General features: G+C 36.8%; 3 protein-coding genes across 4 annotated transcripts in view; all 3 read left to right on the top strand.

Moving 5' to 3' along the window:
• Positions 1-4,893: 4,893 nt before the first annotated feature.
• LOC113636384 (B-cell receptor CD22-like) lies at positions 4,894-8,239 on the top strand. The gene is made up of 6 exons (XM_047803622.1): positions 4,894-5,027; positions 5,150-5,410; positions 5,495-5,576; positions 5,652-5,697; positions 7,902-7,985; positions 8,085-8,239. Exons 1-6 carry the CDS (start codon positions 4,928-4,930, stop codon positions 8,166-8,168), a joined length of 657 nt encoding a protein of 218 aa, XP_047659578.1. The 5' UTR covers positions 4,894-4,927; the 3' UTR covers positions 8,169-8,239.
• A 366-nt stretch (positions 8,240-8,605) lies between these two features.
• LOC113636403 (B-cell receptor CD22-like) lies at positions 8,606-23,875 on the top strand. The gene is made up of 17 exons (XM_047803065.1): positions 8,606-8,732; positions 9,488-9,554; positions 9,802-10,149; positions 10,760-10,999; positions 11,639-11,899; positions 11,986-12,052; positions 12,128-12,179; positions 12,263-12,346; positions 12,446-12,505; positions 15,425-15,491; positions 15,676-16,020; positions 17,799-18,038; positions 21,641-21,901; positions 21,986-22,067; positions 22,143-22,188; positions 23,153-23,236; positions 23,336-23,875. Exons 2-17 carry the CDS (start codon positions 9,497-9,499, stop codon positions 23,417-23,419), a joined length of 2,379 nt encoding a protein of 792 aa, XP_047659021.1. The 5' UTR covers positions 8,606-8,732; positions 9,488-9,496; the 3' UTR covers positions 23,420-23,875.
• Positions 14,926-24,764, top strand: part of LOC113636358 (B-cell receptor CD22-like) — a 36,310-nt gene continuing 26,471 nt past the window's right edge. Inside the window, exon 1 of one of the 2 annotated variants that reach the window (XM_047803540.1) lies at positions 14,926-15,176. The gene's annotated coding sequence lies outside the window, so the exon portion shown is untranslated. The remainder of the gene's footprint in view (positions 15,177-24,764) is intronic. The other variant, XM_047803537.1, reaches the window with a different exon arrangement.

Here is a 24,764-nt window from a genome sequence, read left to right on the forward strand (position 1 = left end):
CTCTCTCTCTCTCTCTCTCTCTCTCTGAATTTCATGACCTGTGGAGCTTCTCCCTGTGTGTTTTTAGTAATGAATGAGTGCAGATTTATTTTTAGTGGAGAGTTTATGAGGCTTTCTCACTGTCTGAGATTCATACATGCATCATCAACACATTTCTGTATTCTGTGTTGCAGGAGTCGTCTCCCAGGTGCTCCGGTCTCATATCAGTAAGTATCAAGGTAAAAATTGTATTGAACTTTCTGTCACAGGTAAGCCACATCAGCTGAAGCAATATCACACTTGGTTTGTCTTGGTTTTGTTTTTTTTATTGCCATTTTATTGTAACTGTTATTCTTTGTTATTATTATTATTATTATTATTATTATTATTATTATTATTATTATTATTATTATTATTATTATAATGCTGTGAAGCACTTTGGTTCAGCTTAGGATCCTGTAAGATGCTATATAAAAAAAATAACTGATTGATTGATTGATTGATTGATTGATTGATTGATTGATTGATTGATTGATTGATTGATTGCAGAGGTGGCAAAAGTACACACATCCTTTACTCAAGTAGAAGTACAGATACAATTTTTTTAAAAGACTCCAGTAAAAGTTGAAGTGGTGACTACACTCTTTTACTCAAGTTAAAATAAAGAAGTATGGGCTCTGACATGTACTTAAGTAAAAAGTCTATATATATATATATATATATATATATATATATATATATATATATATATATATATATATATATATATATATATATGTGTGTGTGTGTGTGTGTGTGTGTGTGTGTGTGTGTGTGTGTGTGTGTGTGTGTGTGTATGTATATATAATATTGGAGTGTGCTGATGGATATTTGTGTTCATCAGCCACAAGATTGTTATGAAAGGCAGGCACTGATGTAGGTGAGGTAGGGTGGAGTCAGCGTTCACATTCATCCCAAAAGTGTTCAGTAGGGATGAGATCAGAAAACAACCACATATAGCAGGAAAGGTCAGGTGACCCAATACTTTTGGAAATATAATGCATACTAAGTGTATCACCAAGGCCATATCCCAAACTGTAGGGAGATTCCAGCTCTGTCCTTGAAAACAACTCAAAATTATTGTGATGTTTTACAAATGACAAAATTAATGTTCATTAAATTAAGCACTTAGTGTTTTTTGGGTTGACACCAGGGGCAGTTCTAGGGTTTCATCTTTAGGGGGTTTTAGCCCTCAGTGATAATTTAAAACAAGAAGAGTTCTATATTATATATTATATGACAACTCTGGTAATAAGAATAGTGACATGTCACTGCTTTTGGTTGCCGTCTTTGCGTCTTTCCGCCGATTAACGTTATAGATAAACGCCTCCAGCTCTGACTGCGCGTGCACGCTGCGCGTACCTGTGCTTTTCCGTTCTAATAAAGCAGACAGCTAAAGACGCACTTTTGAAACACTACAACACACGCGTGTAAAAGCAAAGTAAATAAAATCGCTCTTGGATCAAACTGATAAATAATTTTCTTTCCCATCGACGACATGTCCTGCATTTTAACGTCATTTTTATTGTTTATTTATGAAAGTAAAAATGATCCTTATAGTTTTAGGGTGGCTGAGATCACAGACAGGGGGCTGAAGCCACCCTAAAAAAGGGCTAGAACCCCCCCTGGGTGACACAATTCACAACGCATTCGCCAGGAATCCTTTTTGATGCCGATTATTACAAACATCTCCCTCATATATGGCCATGTGTGTTCAGGAATGTCCTCGTTGTTAGTTACTTTAACATCGGTGACTCCCTCTGAATTAACATTAGCCATTCCTTTTGTAGGCGCTGCTCATTGTTAGCTCCGCTATCCTTAGTCTATGTCTGATAGCCAGTAAATAATACAGTACACCAGTCACATGGGGAAAAAGCCGCACAATGATAGGATGATAGGCTGGAAACAGCGCTCAATGAGAAGGAATAATACTAAAAGTAACGAGTCCGTTTTGAAAATGTAAGAAGTAAAAAGTACAGATATTTGTGTAAAAATGTAATGAGTAAAAGTAAAAAGTTGTCCGAAAAATAAATAATGGAGTAAAGTACTGATACCAGAAAAATGTACTTAAGTACAGTAACGAAGTATTTTTCCGTTACTTCCCACCTCTGATTGATTTATTGTTTGATTTATATTACCACGATTTTATTCAAAGAAAACATTTATAAAAATGTATATATTTTTGAGGGTTAGCAACAGCTTTAGTTAAAAAACTTGTCATCTGAGCTAAATTTATAAATGTTAAATATTTGACAAATCACTGTTTTCCTGTGAGCAAATATGTTTAACGGCTTGTTGACCACCAGATGTCACTAGTGTGCTCAGTGTTTGCAAGCTTTGACCAATTAACTTTTTTTTTAAAAGATATAATAAAGGAAAGGTTAAAAAAAATCACCAACAGACTAGTCTTGATAGTGAGGCTTAGACAAGTGTAATCATTAGTAATCAGGTGACTGAAAAGAGAAGTTTGACTCATGAGGTTAGGGTATGAGAATCATGGAGGGTTGACTTAATATTTTTGTGTAATAGCACAGGATCCATTTATCCATGACCCAAAAATGTTTATGGTTTAATTGATTTACAAACAATTAGAAAGAATAAATAGAAAAGAAAAATTGCAGTTGAAGTGCTCTAGGTGTAATGGATCAAAGTAATTATTTGGTTTAAAATCCATTTTAATATTATCTGCATATTTCCAATAATGTTTCGGGTCTTTAATGCAATATGTAGACTAAACCGTTAAACATCAATGAGCTTTTATTTATTTATTTGTTTGTTTGTTTGTTTGTTTATTATCACAAAGCAGCTTTACAGAAATCTGTACGCAGATTTAAAGTTAAATCCCTAATAAACGAATAACGTCATCTGTCACTGACACAGAAAAACAATGATGACATGAGGAAGGTAAAAATGGAACACATGTTCATCTGGGTAACACTGGATAGTGAGCAGGGTCGGACTGGCCATCTGGAGCACCGGGGCATTCTGGCTGGTGGTTCTGGCCTACCTGCTGTGCAGTTAGCTTTGACATGTGATAGGCTGATAAATGAATGACAGAAATCTTAAAATCTATGCATCAGAAAATGCCACCACATGGCCCAATGTCAGCAACGCACTGCATTTTTAGCAATATCCGACAATCATGTAAAAAATAATTAAATAGATAAAAATTTGCTGCAAGGTTCAAAGTCAGTTACTGTGGAAAGCCCTATGCTGCTGTTCTGAAAGCATCAGGCAGATAATGAATTTGGATTTTTAGGAAGTTCTCCTGTTTTTTTTGCAAACCACAGCGCTGAAAATGTGACCACAAGGCTGAAATGTGAAATTTATCATTTTGTACAATTCTATGTTTTTGTGAAAAACTGCAAATCATGCTTTATTTATTTATTTATTTATTTATTTATTTATTTACTTACTTACTTACTTACTTACTTACTTACTTACTTACTTACTTTTATGACAATTTCCCTTTTTAATTTGCAGATCTTTATGTGTCTTACTCCCCCAGATACCCTGAGTTTCTTTCTATCATTCTTATTATTTATTTTTCTGTTGATGGAAGGTTGCCAAGAGATGGAGTCAAATTCCTGGCCTAAATTATTGTCCCAGTCTGTCACTAATATTGAGATTATAAATCATTACTCCATACAGGTTTAAAGAGGATTAAAGACAAACAGTGCTGAGTGTGTTTAGAGGATGTTCAGCATGAGCAGATTTTAAATAAAAGATTTGGCATGAGCAACACAACAGTGTTTATGATTACAGTAGCTCCTCTTAGCTACAAATCTATAGCATCCAGGTGAAATTATCCCCAGAATAAAAAAAACAACGTGAGCATTTATTGGTTTTGTGCTCAAGTAAAAAACGTTGTTTTGTGTTTCACAGCTATAATACTGCTCTCATTGATATGAGTGATTAACAGGACACCTACAGTACACAGGCTTCACTGCATGTTTTCCTTCTTTCCTCTCGTTCACAGATCTCTGGGTGGAGATGATTCCTGTTAGAGTTTTTGAGGGAGATGAAGTTACTCTCACATGTGAAACCTACAGTTTGCCATACACTACAATATTCATATGGTACAAAGATGGAAGTTATTTCTCCTCCTCTAACCCACTCCATCTGCCATCAGTCAGTCAGTGGGATGCAGGCAGCTACAGATGTTCTGTACAGGGACAAAGTTATCGCTCCCCTGCTGTCACTCTTGATGTACAATGTAAGTTCAGACTGATTCATTCAATTATAAAACTAGCAACACTAAAAGTTCATGCTGAATCCCCATATAACATGAATCCCATCAGTAATGAAACAGGAGCAAAACAGCAAAGCAAGTACATGTGTTATGTCATGACTCTAAACTATTGTCCGTTACACAACAAGACATCAGTTAATATGAACTTTCACTGGATGCTTTCAGGTTTGCACACTACAATATAAAAACCATATGCATGTCTGTTAGCATAGCTGCATACTAAAGCACTAGAATATTTGAATATTAGCAAAGCTGTGTATTAGCGTACTTCCAAGCTAACATCATTGCATAGACAAACCCTAGCATGTAACTAACAATAACATCAGTAAAATAACATATTATTTGGAAGTTACTGTTTGTGATTTTATGACATTATTTCTATAATTTCACTGCTGTTTCCTTTTAGGTAAATTAATGTATAACTGCAGTGAGACTGATGATGACTTTCATAGTCTGATTGTTAAAAAAAACTCTTTCAATGTGTATTTTATGGTTCTATATTTAGATCGTCCAAAGAGAGTCTCAGTGTCCATCAGTCCCTCTGGTGAGATAGTGGAGGGCAGTTCAGTGACTCTGACCTGCAGCTGTGACCCACCTGTACAGAGCTACACCTGGTATAAGGGAAAATACTATATAAGTACAGGAAACACCTTCACCATGAGCAGGATCAGAGCTGAGGACAGTGGAGAGTACACGTGTAAGGGTGTAAATCGATACGGGGAACAATATTCGGATGATGTTTCTCTTAATGTTTTGTGTAAGTGCTTGTGTTCGTGACACCTTCAGACATTCGTACGTATATCACTTTAAACCCTAAATATCTTGTGGTTTAACATGGTAGGTTTTTCCTTTGTATCCTTACTGTCTTGTCTGTTTTAGATCCTCCAAAGAGAGTCTCAGTGTCCATCAGTCCCTCTGGTGAGATAGTGGAGGGCAGTTCAGTGACTCTGACCTGCAGCAGTGATGCTAACCCACCTGTACATCGCTACACCTGGTATAAAGTGAATGAAAGATCACCTGTAGGATCTGGTCAGAGTTACAGCTTCACACTGACCTCCAGCAGCAGTGGATGGTTTTACTGTGTGGCTCAGAATAAATACGGGAGTCAGAGAGCACCTGAAGTGGGTCTCACATTAAATGGTATCACAGCTTATAATAAGTAAAACATATTAGCATCTATAAAGGTGAATGAGTTACAGCAGACTAATATTGATCTCTACACAGAGGGCAAGCGTGTACTTCTGTTTGTTGTTCTTGGAGTGACTTTTGGATGTTCACTTGTCATCGTTGTGGTTTTATTCATGAGGTAAGCATGTGTCTTTTTCATTCGCTTGTGTAAAATATCTTAAGTGTGATCCTTCTGATTATTGTTCATTTTTAGGAGAAAGAGAACAAGAGGTTCAGCTGATAATGTTGAGTCTAGTCAGGTAAGTGAACTGTAACTGGACAGTATGACACAGTGTGACTTATTATTTCAATAGTACTTTGTTTTTGGTAACCATTTGGCATAGAAACATAAAAGACTCAAACTTACCTGCAAAACAGCCCAACAAATAGAGATAATCATTTACATTTTACATTTACATTTACATGTGACAGACTCCCTTATCCAAAGCGACGTACATAAGTGCTTAAATCTCTAACATTGAATACATTAATGCTGGTTCACTGGGTTACATACTTAAGATACCATGAGTTTAAAACATTTGTTCAAAGTTACAATTAAAAAGTGTCAAAGGTTTTTTTTTTTTGTTTTTTTTTAATGCAAAAGATAAGGAAAGAAGTGCTAGTTGAAGTGTTTCCTGAATAAGTAGGTCTTCAATCGCCGCTTGAAAATAGCCAGTGACTCGGCTGTCCGGACCTCTAGGGGAAGTTCATTCCACCACCTTGGTGCCAGAACAGAGAAGATTCTTGTAGTATACTTGCCACTTACCTTGAGAGATGGTGGAACCAGTCGAGCAGTGCTGGTAGATCGGAGGTTGCGGGGTGCAGTGCAAGGAATGATGGTAAGAGGGAGCTGGTCCATTTTTGGCTTTGTAGGCCAGCATCAGTGTTTTGAATCGGATGCGTGCAGCTACCGGAAGCCAATGGAGGGATTGCAGCAGCGGGGTGGTATGCGAGAACTTTGGCAGGTTGAAAACAAGCCGGGCAGCTGCATTTTGGATCATTTGCAGAGGACTGATTGCGTTCATAGGTAGACCTGCCAGGAGTGCATTGCAGTAATCCAGTCTAGAAATGACAAGAGACTGAACAAGTACCTGAGCAGTCTGTGTGGACAAAAATGGCCGGATCCTTCTAATGTTGTAGAGAAGAAATTGACATGAGCGAGTCACATTAGCAACATGAGAGGAAAAGGACAGTTGATTGTCAATGGTTACCCCAAGGTTGCGAGCTGTGGCTGAAGGGGAGATCAGATCGTTGTGCAACGATATAGCAAGATCATGACCTGGGGATGAATCACCTGGGATGAAGAGCAGTTCAGTTTCGCTTGAGCTTTAACTGATGAGCAGTCATCCATGATGAAATTTCTGTCAGACATGCTGAAATCCGGACAGAAGCTGTGGCATCTGAGGGTGGGAAAGAGAAGATAAGTTGTGTATCATCAGCATAGCAGTGGTAAGAGAACCCATGTGATGAAATAACTTCACCAAGAGAGTGGGTATACAGGGAGAAAAGAAGAGGACCAAGTACTGAGCCCTGTGGGACACCAGTGGAGAGTCTGCGTGGAGCAGATGTCACTCCCCTCCATGTTATCTTATATGAGCGTCCTTCCAGGTAGGAGGCAAACCATTCCCAAGCTGATCCACAAATCCCAAGACTCTTTAGGGTGGATGAGAGAGTCTTGTGGTTGACCGTATCAAACACTGCTGAAAGGTCAAGGAGGATAAGGACGGATGACAGTTTGGCTGATCTAGCAGCATGTAGCTTCTCAGAGACATCCAAAAGGGCTGTCTCTGTAGAGTGAGCTGCTTTAAAGCCAGACTGTTTGGGATCTTGGAGGTTGTTCTGTGAGAGATAGACAGACAGTTGATTATAGACAATGCGTTCAAGTATTTTTGAAAGAAATGAGAGAAGCAATACCGGTCTGTAGTTACTGATGTCTGATGGATCCAGAGCAGGTTTCTTTAGGATGGGAATAACCCTTGCTCTCTTGAAAGTAGTTGGTACCTGACCAGATGCTATGGATCTATTGACAATAGTGGAAATGAAGGGTGAAAGGTCTTGTGAGATGGTCTGGAGCATAGTGGAAGGGAGTGGATCCAATGGGCAGGTGGTAGGATTGCAGGACTGGAGGAGTTGTAAAATCTCTTCTGCTGCCACAGTTGAGAAATGTGACAACGAAGCTGTAGGGGAATCCATACTCTGAGATGTAAGTGCAGTCGGGACTGAAGTGAAGGTCCTGCAGATTTCCTAAATCTTCTACTGGTAGAAAGAAGCAAAGTCTTCTGCAGTCAGGGAGGATAATCAACACTAGACCCAGATCATAATGAACATGAGGAACCAGTTTGGCTCTAGACCCTTTTCATCACTAAACATAGTAGTAAATGCTGTTATGTAATGAATCATAGAATGGATGGATATGAAGGAATTGCTCGAAACACCAAACACATTCTTTATAATCTTCACACAGAACGTTTCCTCCAGTCCTCCTGATGACACGTACACAGGTCTTGATCTTCGGACCAGGTCCAACGGCATGTACTACACACTTGCAGTAAGTGTTTTCAGATACACACTTCACTCAGACATTCAGATCTGGAAAGATTCATAAAGAAGGATGAACTCATGATTCATTTCTCTTTCTCTCACACAGACGGTTCATTCGAGTCTTCCTGATTCCCGGTCCATCTTTCATGATTACAACAATGATTCAGTGAATGCATTTGTTCATCACTGAAAATAGCACCAGGCTGAAGAAAATAAACACAGCCAGTGAGAATGCTAGACACACTAGAATGCTATTGCTACATGATCTTGGAAAACAACTTAAAAAAAAAGTAATTTTGTGATCACAAGAAAAAACTCCTTGAAATGTTTTGTATATTTTACACAATAAATTCAACTATCATGCACAAACTCTCAGTGTGGTTTATTCATAATGAGTTATAAATTTGCTATGGGGCAGAAAGGGGTTCTACTTCTCTCTTTTATGCCCACAATTTTTCCATCCTTTTTCACATACATAATATTTCCACTCTTCACATACAAAAATATTCTGAATTGATGCGGAACATTAAGTTAAGAAGAAATTTGTGGATTTGTCACCATTGCGGTGTTTGGGGTGTTTCCTAACATGTATAGGAAGGAAGGACTAATTCCTCAAAGAAAGCGGAAGAAATATTAACCTGCAACAGATTCTTACTTGGACAGTTTAACAGATTAAACCCTCAGAGCTGCTGCTGGTTTTTGGCTTTGTTTTGTTTTTATTCCTGGATGCAGAATTTAATCATCTCTAAACGAGGTCAGAAAGTTTTTTACCAAATAATTTACTTTGTTTTTTAGAATTGAAGTATAAATTTTATGAACTGAATCTAATCAGTGCATTTTTTTATTAACTCGTGAAAGTTGACTTTTTACTCTTTTCTATTACAAAAAAACGTTTATATAAATGAAATGAATTTGTTTCTTGTGTGTCATTTTTTCTTATGTTTCATTATTATTTCCTTTTTTCTGGCAACAAGTGCTAGAGGTATTTCATCACATTTTACTGATTTGATTAAAGGATCTGTTTAAGTCAATGAGGATTTGTGAGCTTTGATTCAGTTGATTCACTACACAGTACTTTAAATGATGGGAGCAGTAAAATGATTTTTAATTTTTATTTTTTTTTTATATATAACCTTTATTTAACCAGGAAAAAAATCCCATTGAGATTCAGAATCTATTTTTCAAGGGAATCCTGGCCAAGACAGCAGTACAAAAAGTTTCATATTTAAAATATACAGCAAAAATTCAAGACTTTAATTAAATGTAGATCAAATAAAATGGCGATTTTTTTTTTTGACTCAATTTATTCAAATTATTCTGTAGAAATAATATAATTTGTTGACATTTCAGGAATCAATTTGTAATGAACAGTAAATGTATCTGTCACTGTAAACACAGCACTTCATGTTCATTTCGTTCATTTATTTTTTTTTAACACAAAGCAGATAATATACTTTTCATGACTTTAAAACTGAATAGTCTTTTTCTGTCTGTGGTGATGACTATTAGGCAATACTGATGATGTCACTCAGATTGACTCCTCCACTTCCTCCGCTGTTACTGCTCATGGTTTCAGGTAAATCATTGCAAATGTACCAATTTATTTTTCATAAATATATACAGAATTTCTAACATTGTGCTTAATGTATTAACGTTTATTCAGTCTCTCTCTCTCTGAACTTCATGACCTGCAGGGCTTCCCCCTGTGTGCTTTTAGTAATGAATGAGCTCAGATTTATTTTTAGTGGAGAGTTTATGAGGCTTTCTCACTGTCTGTGACTCGTACATGCATCATCAATACATTTCTCGATTCTGTGTTGTAGGAGTCGTGTCCCAGTCGAGGCGGAGTGTGACTTATACACCGAGCTACATCTGTGCTCTAAAGGGATCGACAGTGATCATGGGCTGCACATACACATATCCAACTGATTACACAGTTCAGAAAACTTCCTGGACCAGACAGTTGGTTACAGATAAAGAGCCTCCTGATCTGTCTTTAGACCCAAAGTACCGAGACAGGGTTCATTACCTCGGGGACAACCTGAATGACTGCCGACTCAGACTGAGTGATGTGACAGAACAGGACCAAGGCAAATACTACTTCAGATTTAATACAACAACCTGTGGAAAAATGCATCAAGGTAAAGATGGAGTTGAACTTTCTGTCACAGGTAAGCCACATCAGCTTAAATAATAAAAATGTTCTGTTAATTTATATATTTTCCTATAAACAGATATTGTAGAAGTATAAATGGTTGCTTCAAACTTTATACCTGACTGTAGACAGGTGTGTGTCATTATAAATGAGGAGAGGATTTTAACTAGAGATAATAGATGAGATGTCTGGAAAAGGATCATGGAAGTTGTAGACATGGACGTGATCTTGATGTTTATTAGTACAAATTACATATCTCCTAGTGCATTTGAAAGTACTGTTGCACATTAATATCACAAAGAAGACTAAAAAGTAATAAACTGTTAAATATGCAGCAAAAATTTGCAAGTACGTTATTCCAAGTGGAGATGTGGTGGCCTAGCGGTTAAGGTGTTGGTCTACCAAAGGTGTTGCTGGGCCCCTGAACAAGGCCCTTAACCCTCAGTTGTATAAAATGAAATAAAAAAAATGCACGTTGCTCTGGATAAGGGTGTCTTCTAAATGCTGTGAATGTAATTTATTATTAATTTATTAATTCATCCTTAATAGTAGCTTTAGGCTCGAAGTGTAATACACAGTTAAATAGCATAACACTGCATGTTTTCCTTCTTTCATCTCATGCACAGGTCTCTGGGTGGAGATGATTCCTGTTAGAGTTGTTGAGGGAGATAAAGTTACTCTCACATGTAAAACCTCCTGCAGTCTGACTGAGACCCCAATATTGACCTGGTACAAAGATGGAAGTTATTTCTCCTCCTCTAACCCGCTCCATCTGCCATCAGTCAGTCAGTGGGATGCAGGCAGCTACAGATGTTCTGTACAGGGACAAAGTTATCGCTCCCCTGCTGTCACTCTTGATGTACAATGTAAGTTCAGACTGATTCATTCACTTATAAAACTAGCAACACTAAAAGTTCATGCTGAATCCCCATATAACATGAATCCCATCAGTAATGAAACAGGAGCAAACAGCAAAGCAAGTACATGTGTTATGACATGACATGTGTTATGACATGACATGTGCTTTACACAACAAGTCATCAGTTAATATGACGTTTCACTGGATCCTTTCTGATTGGGGTTGCACACTGCAATATAAGAACATATGCATACATTGTTAGCATAGCTGCATACTAAAGCACTAGAATATTTGAAAATTAGCATAGCTGTTTATTAGCATACTTGCAAGCTAGCATTTTTGCACTGACAAACCCTAGTATATATAAAGACAAGAACACTCGTACCTGCAAAATTCATACACACCTATATATTAGAATACATACTGTTTTAGTATTCATACTGTCATGTCACTTACACTAATATCAGCAAAAGAACATATTATATTCAAGTTACTGTTTGCAATTTTATGACATTTTCTGTAATTTAACTGGTTTATGTTAAGGTAAATGTATGTGTTATTGCAGTGAAACTGAGACTGATGATGACTTTCATAGTCTGATTGTTAAAAATCTTTTCCAATGTGTATTTTATGGTTCTATATTTAGATCCTCCAAAGAGAGTCTCAGTGTCCATCAGTCCCTCTGGTGAGATAGTGGAGGGCAGTTCAGTGACTCTGACCTGCAGCAGTGATGCTAACCCACCTGCACATCGCTACACCTGGTTTAAAGTGAATGAAAGCTCACCTGTAGGATCTGGACAGAGTTACAGCTTCACACTGACCTCCAGCAGCAGTGGATGGTTTTACTGTGTGGCTGAGAATAAATACGGGAGTCAGAGAGCACCTGCAGTGGGTCTGATGTTTAACGGTATTAGAGTTATTATAAAGAATAACCCATAGTAGCACAGATAAAGGTAAATGATTTACAACTGACTCATATTTATATGCACACAGGGAGCAGGAGTGTACTTCTGTATATATTTCCTGTAGTCTTTGTTGGATGTGGATGTTTATGTATATGGTAAGCATGTGTCTTTTTCCTTCACTTGTGTAAAATATCTGAAGTTTGAACCATCTGATTATTGTTCATTCTTAGCAAAAGAGAAAAGAGAACAGGAGGTTCAGCTGATAGTGTCAAGTCTAGTCAGGTAAGTGAACTGTAACCGGACAGAATGACACAGTGTGACTTTCAGTACTGCCAAACACTAAACACATTATAATCTTCACACAGAACGTTTCCTCCAGTCCTCCTGATGACACGTACACAGGTCTTGACCTTCAGACCAGGTCCAATGATGTGTACTACACACTTGCAGTAAGTGTTTTCAGATACACACTTCACTCATACATTCAGATCTGGAAAGAATTATAAAGAAGGATGAACTCATGATACATTTCTCGTTCTCTCACACAGACGGTCCACTCGAGTCTTCCTCATTCCCGGTCCATCTCTCCTGATTATGACAATGATGTAGTGAGTGCATTTGTTCATCACTGAAAATAACACCAGGCTGAAGAAAGCTGTAAATAATTAAAGTCTAAAAATGTTTATTAAAAGCTTCATTGATGTAATGCTCAGATAAGCGTTAGAAAATGAATGAATGAATGAATGAATGAATGATGTAATGCTAGTATGCTGTTACTACATGATCTCAGAAAACAAATTCTGGGTTGAAAAAAAGAGCAAACTGATGCTAGAATAGTTCTGTTTTGTAGCTGTGGGTCAATATTGATTTCCATTTCTGAACAATCTTTTAATAGTTGAAGCTTAATAGATTTCCATTTCTGAACATTATATTGTTATGTGTCATTGTCATGTGTTTTTGATGGATACTTTTGTTACATGTGAATGTGAAGTTTTTGTCCTGTCTTAACAATTTACATTTAATATTTTATCTGCTAAAACAACACACTGTGCAAAAAAGTGTGCTGTTAACATTTTGTACATTCTACACAATAAAGTCATGTATGATGTACAAACTCTCAGTATGGTTTATATATAATCAGTTTGGGTGGAGGTTACGGTGGTGAGAGCCTCTCGGCTGGAAGTATTAGTATCCTACTGTATCCATACACCGTGAAATAAACCTACAACTTTTCCAAATAGTTAAAAATCAAGGCTTCTGTAACAGAAAACAGTCGCTAATATACTGCAATGTCATGATATAACATGATTAGAGACAATGTATTACAGCAAAGCAAATTCTCAGCCGCTCTTTTACAATTAACTGTCTGACTAGCATTTTCTATACCAGTATCAATTACTATGAATTCTGATTATTTAAAATATTGTTATATGTTCATTCCATGTTGTAGAAGGTGAGAAAGCATTTTGTTGTACAACTCAAGTTATTGTTTTCAGTCTTCCATTTCACAGATTCTATGCAGCATCATTTTATGTCGTGTCACATATTTTACACTTTTCTGTTGTTTAGTACTACTGATGTACTCTAACGTTTCTGACGTCACACCGACAGCATATTTTAACTTGTACTGAACTAAAATCCCCGATTGTGTAAATGTGAAACTATTCTTCTCTTTTTTAAGCCCACACCGTGTCTGTCTATTTCTGTCATTTAAAAACTCTCTGTTCCCTCTTTTCAGATTTAATTCACATTATTGATAAAACTTGGAAAAATAAGCTAATATAATGTGTTATTTATATAAACACTGTATCTTTGCACTATATATTAGTGCTAGTTGGCTGCAATGGATTCTGGGAAATGTAGTTTGAAGTCTTTAAGGACCTGACAGTGAAGATAAAGTGCTAAATCTTATTTATTTATTTATTTATTTATTTATTTATTTATTTATTTATTTATTTATACATCAATGTTGGTGTTGTGAGGTTAATTCCACTACTGTAAATTATCTCATGTTCCTGTTTATTCACTTTGACACTCTCCTCTTAGGTTTCAATGATTATATTTACTATATACTCAATAAACCAAGTTTAGTTTGAGAAGATTTCTGTGTTGATTCATAAAAAAGCATTACATTTCAGAGTAACTCCTGCCTTCCTCTTTCCTCCTAAATTACACAGGAAATTACTTCATCTGTAGTGGAAGAAAACCAAACGTAAGAGCTATTTTTACATAAGTAACAAAATAAAATACAGAGTAGTGAATTTTCACTTCAATCAGAATGAAAATATTAAAAGAAACAGATAAAGACAAAGGTAAGGTAGTAAGGTAGGTAAGGTAAACAGATAAAGACAAAGGTAAGGTAGTAAGGTAGGTAAGGTAAACAGATAAAGACTAAGGAAAGTTGCAAATTCACATTTTTCCACTTTAAATGAAAGCTTTAACAAACGTACAAAAGATGAGTAGAGTAAGATTGTAAGTACACATATGATATGGTTACATACCTGTCACCCTTTTCCTGTTTTATTTTATTGTAGTGTTCACTGGCACCTGTTCTTACATTTAAATGAATATTTGTTCTTGTATATGGCATTAGTTAAAAAGAAATGTCACAAATTATAGTTAGTAGGTGATTGTGAAAATGTTTAAGGCTAAGAACATTAAATAAATATCATGCATCACTTGTCACATGTCTCTCTAACAGTGTAGAGAACCGCAGCTTGCGATGCTACAAAGTGGAATGGCATGTTTTACTACTTTATAAAAACTGTAAAAAGATTTTCATTCATTCATTCATTTCCTACCGCTTATCCGAACTCGGGTCACGGGGAGCCTGTGCCCATCTCAGTGTTCTCTGGCACCTGTTACCATCTCTGGTTTTTTTTTTGTTTGTTTGTTTGTTTATTTGTTTGTTTGTTTTTCCTTCTTTTTTCATTTAACACTTTACTTAGTGCCAGTAATGCTTTTCAGCATCAGCAGTTCTGGGTTTAGTTCCTCTTTATTGTAGCTCTTTCTCTCTCTCTGAACTACATGACCCTGAGATGTCTGAGACTCAGTCATCCATCATCAACACATTTCTGTATTCTGTGTTGCAGATATAAAATAGAATTTTAGCGTTTTGGGGTGTTTCATAACAAGAAGGAGGAAGGACTCATTCAGCAAAGGAAGAGGAAGATACATTAACCAGCAACATATTTTGACTTGGACAAATTAATAGTTTAAACCCTCAGAGCTGTCGCTGTTATTTTTCCTGGATGCAGGAGATAATCATCTTTTAATGAGGTTAGAAAGTTTTTTAAACAACTTATGCAGTTTGATTTTCCTAACTAAAGTATTATTTTTGTGCAGGAACTGAAATTAAACTGTGCATTCTTTATAGGTCAAGTGTAAAGTGACACTACAGTCATTTCTATTAGAAAACATTGTCTCAGAGCAATAGGAGATGTGTGTATATCCAATTCATATCACATAATAAAGATCAGATTATTTGCCTTTTTATGACATTAAAACAGTGTTTTCTTCATCTACAGGCTGCACCGATGATGTCACTCAGATTGACTCCTCCTCTTCCTCTGGTCTTTCTGCTTATGGTTTCAAGTGAGTTATTTGTCCTTTTTTAAATGCAACTTTGTACTTAGTGCCAGTAATGACTTTCAGCATCAGCAGTTCTGTGTTAAGTTCCTTTTTTTTCAGCTCTTTCTCTCTCTCTCTCTCTGAACTGCATGACCCTGAGAGGTCTGAGACATGCATCATCAACACATTTCTGTATTCTGTGTTGCAGGAGTCGTGTCCCAGTCGAAGTGGAATGTGACTTATACACCGAGCTACATCTGTGCTCTAAAGGGATCGACAGTGATCATGGGCTGCACATCCACATATCCAACTGGTTACACAGTTCAGAGACCTTTCTGGACCAGACAGTTGCTTACAGATAAAGAGCCTCCTGATCTGTCTTTAGACCCAAAGTACAGAGACAGGTTTCATTACCTCGGGAACAACCTGAATGACTGCCGACTCAGACTGAGTGATGTGACAGAACAGGACCAAGGCAAATACTACTTCAGATTTATAACAAACCCAGTAGAAAAGTATCAAGGTACAGATGGAGTTGAACTTACCGTCACAGGTAAGCCACATCAGCTGAAATCATAACACACTTTATTCATTATAAAATATTTTACACTGACAAAATTTACACCATCATTTTCCATTTAATAAGTTACTTTTTTTTTCAAAGAAATATTTATAAAGTTATTACAACAGCTTTATTTCTAGCTAATGTATAAAATTCACCAATGTGTCATCAATCTGTAAATATTAAATACTTTCTAAGTCACTGTTTTCCAGCCTTCTCGTAATTAAATGTGAACAAATATGTTTAACGGTTTGTTGACCATCAGATGTCACTAGTGTGCAGTGTTTACAAGACCTAAAACATGTTTAATGTTTGATTAATAAATATGTTGCAAATGTTTGCAATTGATAAATAATTACAAAAAAAAAAAAATAGAAAATAATAAAAAGAATTAAAAATGATTAAAAGTTTAAATGTGTTTTTAGACACAATTTATATATCAATACTGTTCATGAACTGTATGAATATTTATGGAACAATAAACAGAACAATAATTAACTCGCTTCCATAAAATGGTGTCACTCAACTATTGAAGCTAATTATAGAGTCATGAACATGAGCTAACTGTCTTATTTACATTTCAGTTCAATTTATTTGGTTTTGTATAGTGAACTTCACACAACAGACATATATAATATTTACAGATTTACAGAAATCTATACGTAGATTTAGAGTTAAATCACTAATAAAAGAATAAAGTCATTTGAGAAAAACTTGATAATAATAATGATGACACAAGGGAGATAAAAACATCTTTTTGTAGCAAATTATCAACTCTACAAGAGTAGAGAACTTTATTGTGTGTGAACAAATGCTTAGTATGTGTTTCTTGGCCTTATTTCAGCATCTTTTCTTTTTTTTACGAAACATGCATAAACATCATTTACTTAAAAATACAACATGTACATACATTTTACTTACATAATATTGTAGCCCAGTTTGTGCTGAATACAATGTTATGTGATATTAGCCATTAATATGTTTTGAAATAACTGAAAAAAGACCAAATGTAAGAGCATGTCAGAACCTCTGCCAGTGTCCCAAAATGGTCAGACCCCAGAGGGTTAATGTTTGATCATTAAATATGATAAATAATTACAAAGAACAAATAGAAAATAATAAACAGAATAATAAAAGATTCCAGTTTAAATGTGCTTTAGACACAGTTTATATATCAATACTGTTCATGAAATGTATGAACATTTATTTAACAATAAACAGAACAATAATTATATTATATTGTATTTACGATTACAGTAGTAGCACAAATCTACAGCATCCAGGTGAAATTATCTACAGAATAAAGAACACAGCCTGAGTATTTAATGGTTTTGTGGCCAGGTATCATCCTGATATCATTAATATGAGTGATTAGCAGGACAGCCCTAGGCTCAAAGGATAGTGCTACTGAGTTTATTTTAATGATTTCCTGGTTAATTTCACACACACACACACACACACACACACACACACACACACACACACACACACACACACACACACACACACACACACACACACACACACACACACACACACACACACACACACACACACACACGTGCCTCTGTGTGTCTAAAGCACATTTAAACTGGAATTAATCTATGTATATACATATATATATTTCTCTATATACAATATACATATTGAATACATATAATATATAATGTATGTTAAACTAAATGTACATTTTATTAATTAAGTTAATAATTAGTCAAGAATCTCCATAGTCTTCACTGCATGTTTTCCTTCTTTCCTCTCATGCACAGATCTCTGGGTGGAGGTGATTCCTGGTGGAGTTGTTGAGGGAGATGAAGTTACTCTCACATGTAAAACCTTCTGTAGTCTGACTGAGACCAAAATATTGGCCTGGTACAAAGATGGAATTATTATTTCCTCCTCTAATCCGCTCCATCTGCCATCAGTCAGTCAGCGGGATGCAGGCAGCTACAGATGTTCTGTACAGGGACAAAGTTATCCCTCCCGTGCTGTCACTCTTGATGTACAATGTAAGTACAGACTGATTCATTCACTTATTACACTAACACAGGGCTCTCAAGTTTTGAAGATAGGCAAGAGTGACATCTCCAACCCCCCAGCGACCCCCCCCACAGCAGCTAAACACCCCCCACACCCACCCCCAAAAAAGAAGAAAACTATGTTTCACCAGGATCACGACCACATTTTAACCAAATACAAAGTATTTGTTCAATTTCCATTAATTTGTGTTTGTGTGTGTGTGAGAGAGGGAGCGAGAGAGAGAGAGATTATGACAGGTGGTGTTTATTTTAAGTGTTTGTTGCCTTTTAGGACCCCTTTATCATTTGTAATGTTGCTCCCATTTAAAACAAGCCCAAACATTTTTAGGGTCATGATTGAAGACAATGTCCCGTCCAGAGACGAGCTGTTTCGTGTTGAGGTTTTGTTGAAACCCACCATTGAAAATACCCTTTCTAATGAATATGTTTCTTTTTTTTTCATTGGTTGTTGCGTTAAATCTTACCCATATACAATAGTGCTATTTTCTGATTGGCTATTGTGTAGCCTCTTCTTTTTTCGACTAAGAACTCCAAGGGAGACACGCTTGATTCCTGCCCGGTTACATAGAGACAGCGGTGCGGACAGATACAGATACATAATATGCTGCGGCATCTTAAATAAATAAATCGCCTGCCCCTGCTCGCTCTGCTCAGGTCTCATTCAGACTGAAGCAAGAGCATAATACAAGAGACATTATATTTCCCAATAACAATATATAGATATAAAAGATAACAATAACAAATACCATATGTAAATGATCTAGGAGAACTCAATTACTTATTACATATGTATCAGAAATAACAAAATACTCATTAACAATATGAAATACATTAAGTCAAGTCAAGTCATCAACATCTTAAGAGATATAATTATATACATACACATATAACCAATACAAGGTTATGCACCAAGAAAATAAAGAGATGGTTCCATACCTGCATAAATCAGAAACATGCAGTTATAACGGTTGCACACTCGTCGCCTGCCCCTGCTGAACATTCCGACACAAACACGAAATTAGCAACCACGCTTAACAGGCCAACTTCTATGCTAACGGACAACGTGACACTCCATTCCCTTAATTACAAACAACTTCCGCTGCAGGTAAAACACATTCGGACACAAAAACAGCGTTTTATTGTACATATATATCTTCTTCTTCTTCTTCTTCTTCTTCTTCTTCTTCTTCTTCTTCTTCTTCTTCTTCTTCTTCTTCTACCGCTTATCCGGGGCCGGGTCGCGGGGGCAGCAGTCTAAGCAGGGATGCCCAGACTTCCCTCTCCCCAGACACTTCCTCCAGCTCTTCCGGGGGAATACCGAGGCGTTCCCAGACCAGCCAAGAGACATAGTCCCTCTTCTCTGAGCTCCTCCCGAGTGACCGAGCTCCTCACCCTATCTCTAAGGGAGCGCCCAGCCACCCTGCGGAGGAAACTCATCTCGGCCGCCTGTATCCGGGATCTCGTCCTTTCGGTCATGACCCAAAGCTCATGACCATAGGTGAGGGTAGGAACGTAGATTGACCGGTAAATAGAGAGCTTTGCCTTGTGGCTCAGCTCTTGCTTCACCACAACAGATCAGTATATCGACCGCATCACTGCAGAAGATACACCAATCCGCCTGTCGATCTCCCGCTCCATCCTTCCCTGGTTCTCAGTCGGAAAAGGGTGGCTTGCTCCCTTCAGGTTGGTGGAGAGCTCCTGCCTCAAGTGGAGGAGTTTAAGTATCTTGGGGTCTCGTTTACATATATATCTCTTCTGATATTTAACAAACATGGAAGCATTATTTAACAATAACATTTTATTATTTCCACATTATAAACAGGGCGCTCAAAACACCAACCTCGCTCTGCTCAGGTCTCATTCAGACTGAAGCAAGAGCGCGCAGAGCTGATGTCACAGACGAAACGCCCACAAAACTTAAAGAAATAAAATAACTTTACTGCTCCCTTTTCCCTTTTTATTTTTCGAATACCTCATTATTGATCCCAACCAAAAACAAGGATTTTGCGATTTTGACATTTCTGTTAGCATAGCTAACCCACATCTCAGCGGACCTGTCCTGGACTACCAACACCTCCAGTCTGGTCAAGAAGGCTCACCAGCGCCTCTTTTTCCTGAGGACACTAAAGAAAAATCAGCTTTCCTCGGACATCCTGGCGAACTTCTACCGCTGTGCAATAGAAAGCATCCTGACCAGCTGTGTCACAGTGTGGTATGGGAGCTGCTCTGTTGCAGAGCGCAGGGCATTGCAGCGGGTGGTGAAAACCACCCAGTGCATCACAGGAACTCCACTTCCAGCCATGGAGGACATCCACAAGAAATGCTGTCTGTGTCGAGCTCGCAGCATTCTTAGGGACTCCTCTCATCCTGCCCATAGACTGTTTTCACTTCTGCCCTCTGGCAGGCGTTTCAGGTGCCTCCGGACCAGGACTAGCCGATTAAAGAACAGCTTTTTTCCTAGAGCTGTCTCTTTATTGGACTCTGCCACTCGCTGATCCTACTGTCCTTCACTCTACTGCCACACACACACACACACACACACACACACACACACACACACACACACACACACACACACACACACACACACACCTCACACTATGCTATTGCACTAATGGACTGTCTTAAACTAAACTTCTGATCCCTTGTACATTTGATCAATCACACCCCACAATTCGTTATTGCACTAATGGACTGTTACATAAAATCATGCTCATTTACACACTTGCTCTCCTTTTTTGCATTGCTGCTCACCATTGCCTTACCATTGTATATACACACCTAATTTCTGTTCATAATAACAGCAATATATTATATTATGACCATAAATAAGTCCTCCTATATATTTTGGTTTATCGTGTTAATATATTTTGTTTATCGCACAATACCCTCTGTAGATTTTAGTTTATAGTAATAGACATCTGTATATTATGTTCATAGCACATACACAGTATATTCATCTGTATATTATATTCATAGAACATACATATCTGTAAATTTCTGTTTAAAGTAATAGCCATATATTTTATTACAGCACATATCCTTCTGTAAATCTGTATATTGATCATAGTACACACACAACTGTAAATTACTCCATATTGCCACTTAACTTATTTAAATCTTGTACAAACTGTATATCCTGCACTTGCTACTATTGCACTCTGGTTAGACCTAAACTGCATTTCGTTGCCTTGTACTTGTACATGTGTAATGACAATAAAGTTGAATCTAATCTAATCTAATCTAATCTAATAAAAACACATTTGGATATTAGCATAGCTGTTTATTAGCATACTTGCAAGCTAGCATTTTTGCACTGACAAACCCTAGTATATATAAAGTCAAGAACACACATACCGTACCTGCAAAGTTCATACACACCTATATATTAGAATACATACTGTTTTAGTATTCATACTGTCATGTCACTTACACTAACATCAGCAATGTTATGACATTTTCTACAATTTTGCTGCTGTTTCTTTTTAGGTAAATTAATGTACAACTGCAGTGAAACATGACTGATGATGACTTTCATAGTCTGATTGTGCATTTTATGATTCTATCTTTAGATCCTCCAAAGAGAGTCTCAGTGTCCATCAGTCCCTCTGGTGAGATAGTGGAGGGCAGTTCAGTGACTCTGACCTGCAGCAGTGATGCTAACCCACCTGTACAGAGCTACACCTGGTACAAGGTGAATGAAAGCTCACCTGTAGGATCTGGACAGAGTTACAGCTTCACACTGAACTCCAGCAGCAGTGAACGGTTTTACTGTGTGGCTGAGAATAAATATGGGAGTCAGAGAGCACCTGCAGTGGGTCTCACATTAAATGGTATCACAGCTTATAATAAATAAAACTTATTAGCATCTATAAAGGTGAATGAGTTACAGCAGACTAATATTGATCTCTACACAGAGGGCAAGCGTGTACTTCTGTTTGTTGTTCTTGGAGTGACTTTTGGATGTTCACTTGTCATCGTTGTGGTTTTATTCATGAGGTAAGCATGTGTCTTTTTCATTCACTTGTGTAAAATATCTTAAGTGTGATCCTTCTGATTATTGTTCATTTTTAGGAGAAAGAGAACAAGAGGTTCAGCTTATATTGTTGAGTCTAGTCAGGTAAGGGAACTGTTCAATTCAATTCAAGTTTATTTGTATAGCACTTTTTACAATTGACGTTGTCTCAAAGCAGCTTTACAGAACATAAACATAGAACAAAAGGTTATTATAAAGATTTTATAAATCCAACTGGAGCTGGTAGATCTTTGTACAATTTCTGGATGCCTCAGGATGGGTAGGAAGAAAGAAGCGGTGGAGAGGGATTAACGCAGCTGCTGTTCATAATATTAACAAGTACTAGATGATAATGTGCATTTGGTCTGATGTAATAGAGCACAATATTATGGCATGTATTATGAAAGAGATGAGTTTTTAATCTACATTTAAACTGGGAAAGTGTGTCTGCGCCCCGAACACTATCAGGAAGACTATTCCAAAGTTTGGGAGCTAGATAAGAAAACGCTCTACCACCTTTAGTAGACAGATATTCTGGGAACTACCAAAAGTCCTGAGTTTTGTGATCTCAAAGAGCGTGAAGGATTGTAACGTGTTAGAAGACTAGTTAGATACATGGGAGCTAAACCATTAAGAGTCTTGTATGTAAGTAACAGCAGTTTGTAATCAATACTAAACTTAACAGGTAGCCAGTGTAGAGATGATAAAATTGAGGTTATATGGTCATACTTTCTTGTCCTAGTGAGAACTCTGGCAGCTGCATTTTGGACTAACTGTAACCTATTTATAACTGGACAGAATGACACAGTGTGACTTCAACAGTCATTTGTTTTTGGAAACCACTTAGCATAGAAACATAAAAGACTCAAACTTACTTGTAAAACAGCACAAGAAATAGAGATAAACAAAATTAGACCCTAATCATAATGAACATGAGGAACTAGCTTGGCTCTAGACTCTTTTCATCACTAAACATAGCTCTAAATGCTGTTATGTAATGATCATAGAATGGATGGATATGGAGGAATTCCTCAAAACACCAAACACATTCTTTATAATCTTTACACAGAACGTTTCCTCCAGTCCTCCTGATGACATTTACACAGGTCTTGATCTTCAGACCAGGTCCAATGATGTGTACTACACACTTGCAGTAAGTGTTTTCAGATACACACTTCACTCAGACATTCAGATCTGGAAAGAATTATAAAGAAGGATGAACTCATGATACATTTCTCTTTCTCTCACACAGACGGTTCACTCGAGTCTTTCTCATTCCCGGTCCATCTCTCCTCATTATGCCAATGATGTAGTGAGTGCATTTGTTCATCACTGAAAATAACACCAGGCTGAAGAAAGCTGTAAATAATTAAAGTCTAAAAATGTTTATTAAAAGCTTCATTGATGTAATGCTCAGATAAGCGTTAGAAAATGAATGAATGAATGAATGAATGAATGATGTAATGCTAGTATGCTGTTACTACATGATCTCAGAAAACAAATTCTGGGTTGAAAAACAAGAGCAAACTGATGCTAGAATAGTTCTGTTTTGTTGCTGTGGGTCAATATTGATTTCAACCTTTAAATAGTTGAAGCTTAATAGCTTTCCATTTCTGAACATTATATTGTACGTAACTTCATGTGTTTTTGATGGACACTTTTGTTACATGTGAATGTGAAGTTTTTTTTCCTGTCTTAACAATTTACATTTAATATTTTATCTGCTAAAACAACACACTGTGCAAAAAAGTATGCTGTTAACATTTTGTACATTCTACACAATAAAGTCATGTATGATGTACAAACTCTCAGTATGGTTTATATATAATCAGTTTGGGTGGAGGTTACGGTGGTGAGAGCCTCTCGGCTGGAAGTATTAGTATCCTACTGTATCCATACACCATGAAATAAACCTACAACTTTTCCTAATAGTCAAGACTTCTGTAACAGAAAACAGTCGCTAATATACTGCAATGTCATGATATAACATGATTAGAGACAATGTATTACAGCAAAGCAAATTCTCAGCCGCTCTTTTACAATTAACTGTGTCTGACTAGCATTTTCTATACCAGTATCAATTACTATGAATTCTGATTATTTAAAATATTGTTATATGTTCATTCCATGTTGTAGAAGGTGAGAAAGCATTTTGCTGTACAACTCATGTTATTGTTTTCACAGTCTTCCATTTCACAGATTCTATGCAGCATCATTTTATGTCGTGTCACATATTTTACACTTTTCTGTTGTTTAGTACTACTGATGTACTCTAACGTTTCTGACGTCACACCGACAGCATATTTGAACTTGTACTGAACTAAAATCCCGAATGTGTAAATGTGAAACTATTCTTCTCTTTTTTAAGCCCACACCGTGTCTGTCTATTTCTGTCATTTAAAAACTCTCTGTTCCCTCTTTTCAGATTTAATTCACACTATTGATAAAACTGGTAAAAATAAGCTAATATAATGTGTTATTTATATAAACACTGTATCTCTGCACTATACAGTCAGGTCCATAAATATTGGGACATCGACACAATTCTAACATTTTGGGCTCTATACACTACCACAAGATTTGAAATGCATGATCAATTGGATTCAGGTCAGGTGATTGACTTGGTCATTGCATAACATTTCACTTTTTCCCTTAAAAAACTCTTTGGTTGCTTTTGCAGT

This window comes from Tachysurus fulvidraco, chromosome 18 (genome assembly GCF_022655615.1).
Source record: "Tachysurus fulvidraco isolate hzauxx_2018 chromosome 18, HZAU_PFXX_2.0, whole genome shotgun sequence".
Classification (NCBI taxonomy): Eukaryota; Metazoa; Chordata; class Actinopteri; order Siluriformes; family Bagridae; genus Tachysurus; species Tachysurus fulvidraco.

Bases quoted from the DNA above. Each gene is read 5' to 3' on its own strand.
- LOC113636384 (XM_047803622.1), top strand. From the start codon at position 4,928: ATGAGCAGGATCAGAGCTGAGGACAGTGGAGAGTACACGTGTAAGGGT. The intron at 5,411-5,494 runs GTATCACAGCTT...ATCTCTACACAG, and splicing joins AGTGGGTCTCACATTAAATG to AGGGCAAGCGTGTACTTCTG. The intron at 5,698-7,901 runs GTAAGTGAACTG...ATCTTCACACAG, and splicing joins ATAATGTTGAGTCTAGTCAG to AACGTTTCCTCCAGTCCTCC.
- LOC113636403 (XM_047803065.1), top strand. From the start codon at position 9,497: ATGATGTCACTCAGATTGACTCCTCCACTTCCTCCGCTGTTACTGCTC. The intron at 10,150-10,759 runs GTAAGCCACATC...TCTCATGCACAG, and splicing joins AGTTGAACTTTCTGTCACAG to GTCTCTGGGTGGAGATGATT. The intron at 18,039-21,640 runs GTAAGTACAGAC...TTCTATCTTTAG, and splicing joins TGTCACTCTTGATGTACAAT to ATCCTCCAAAGAGAGTCTCA.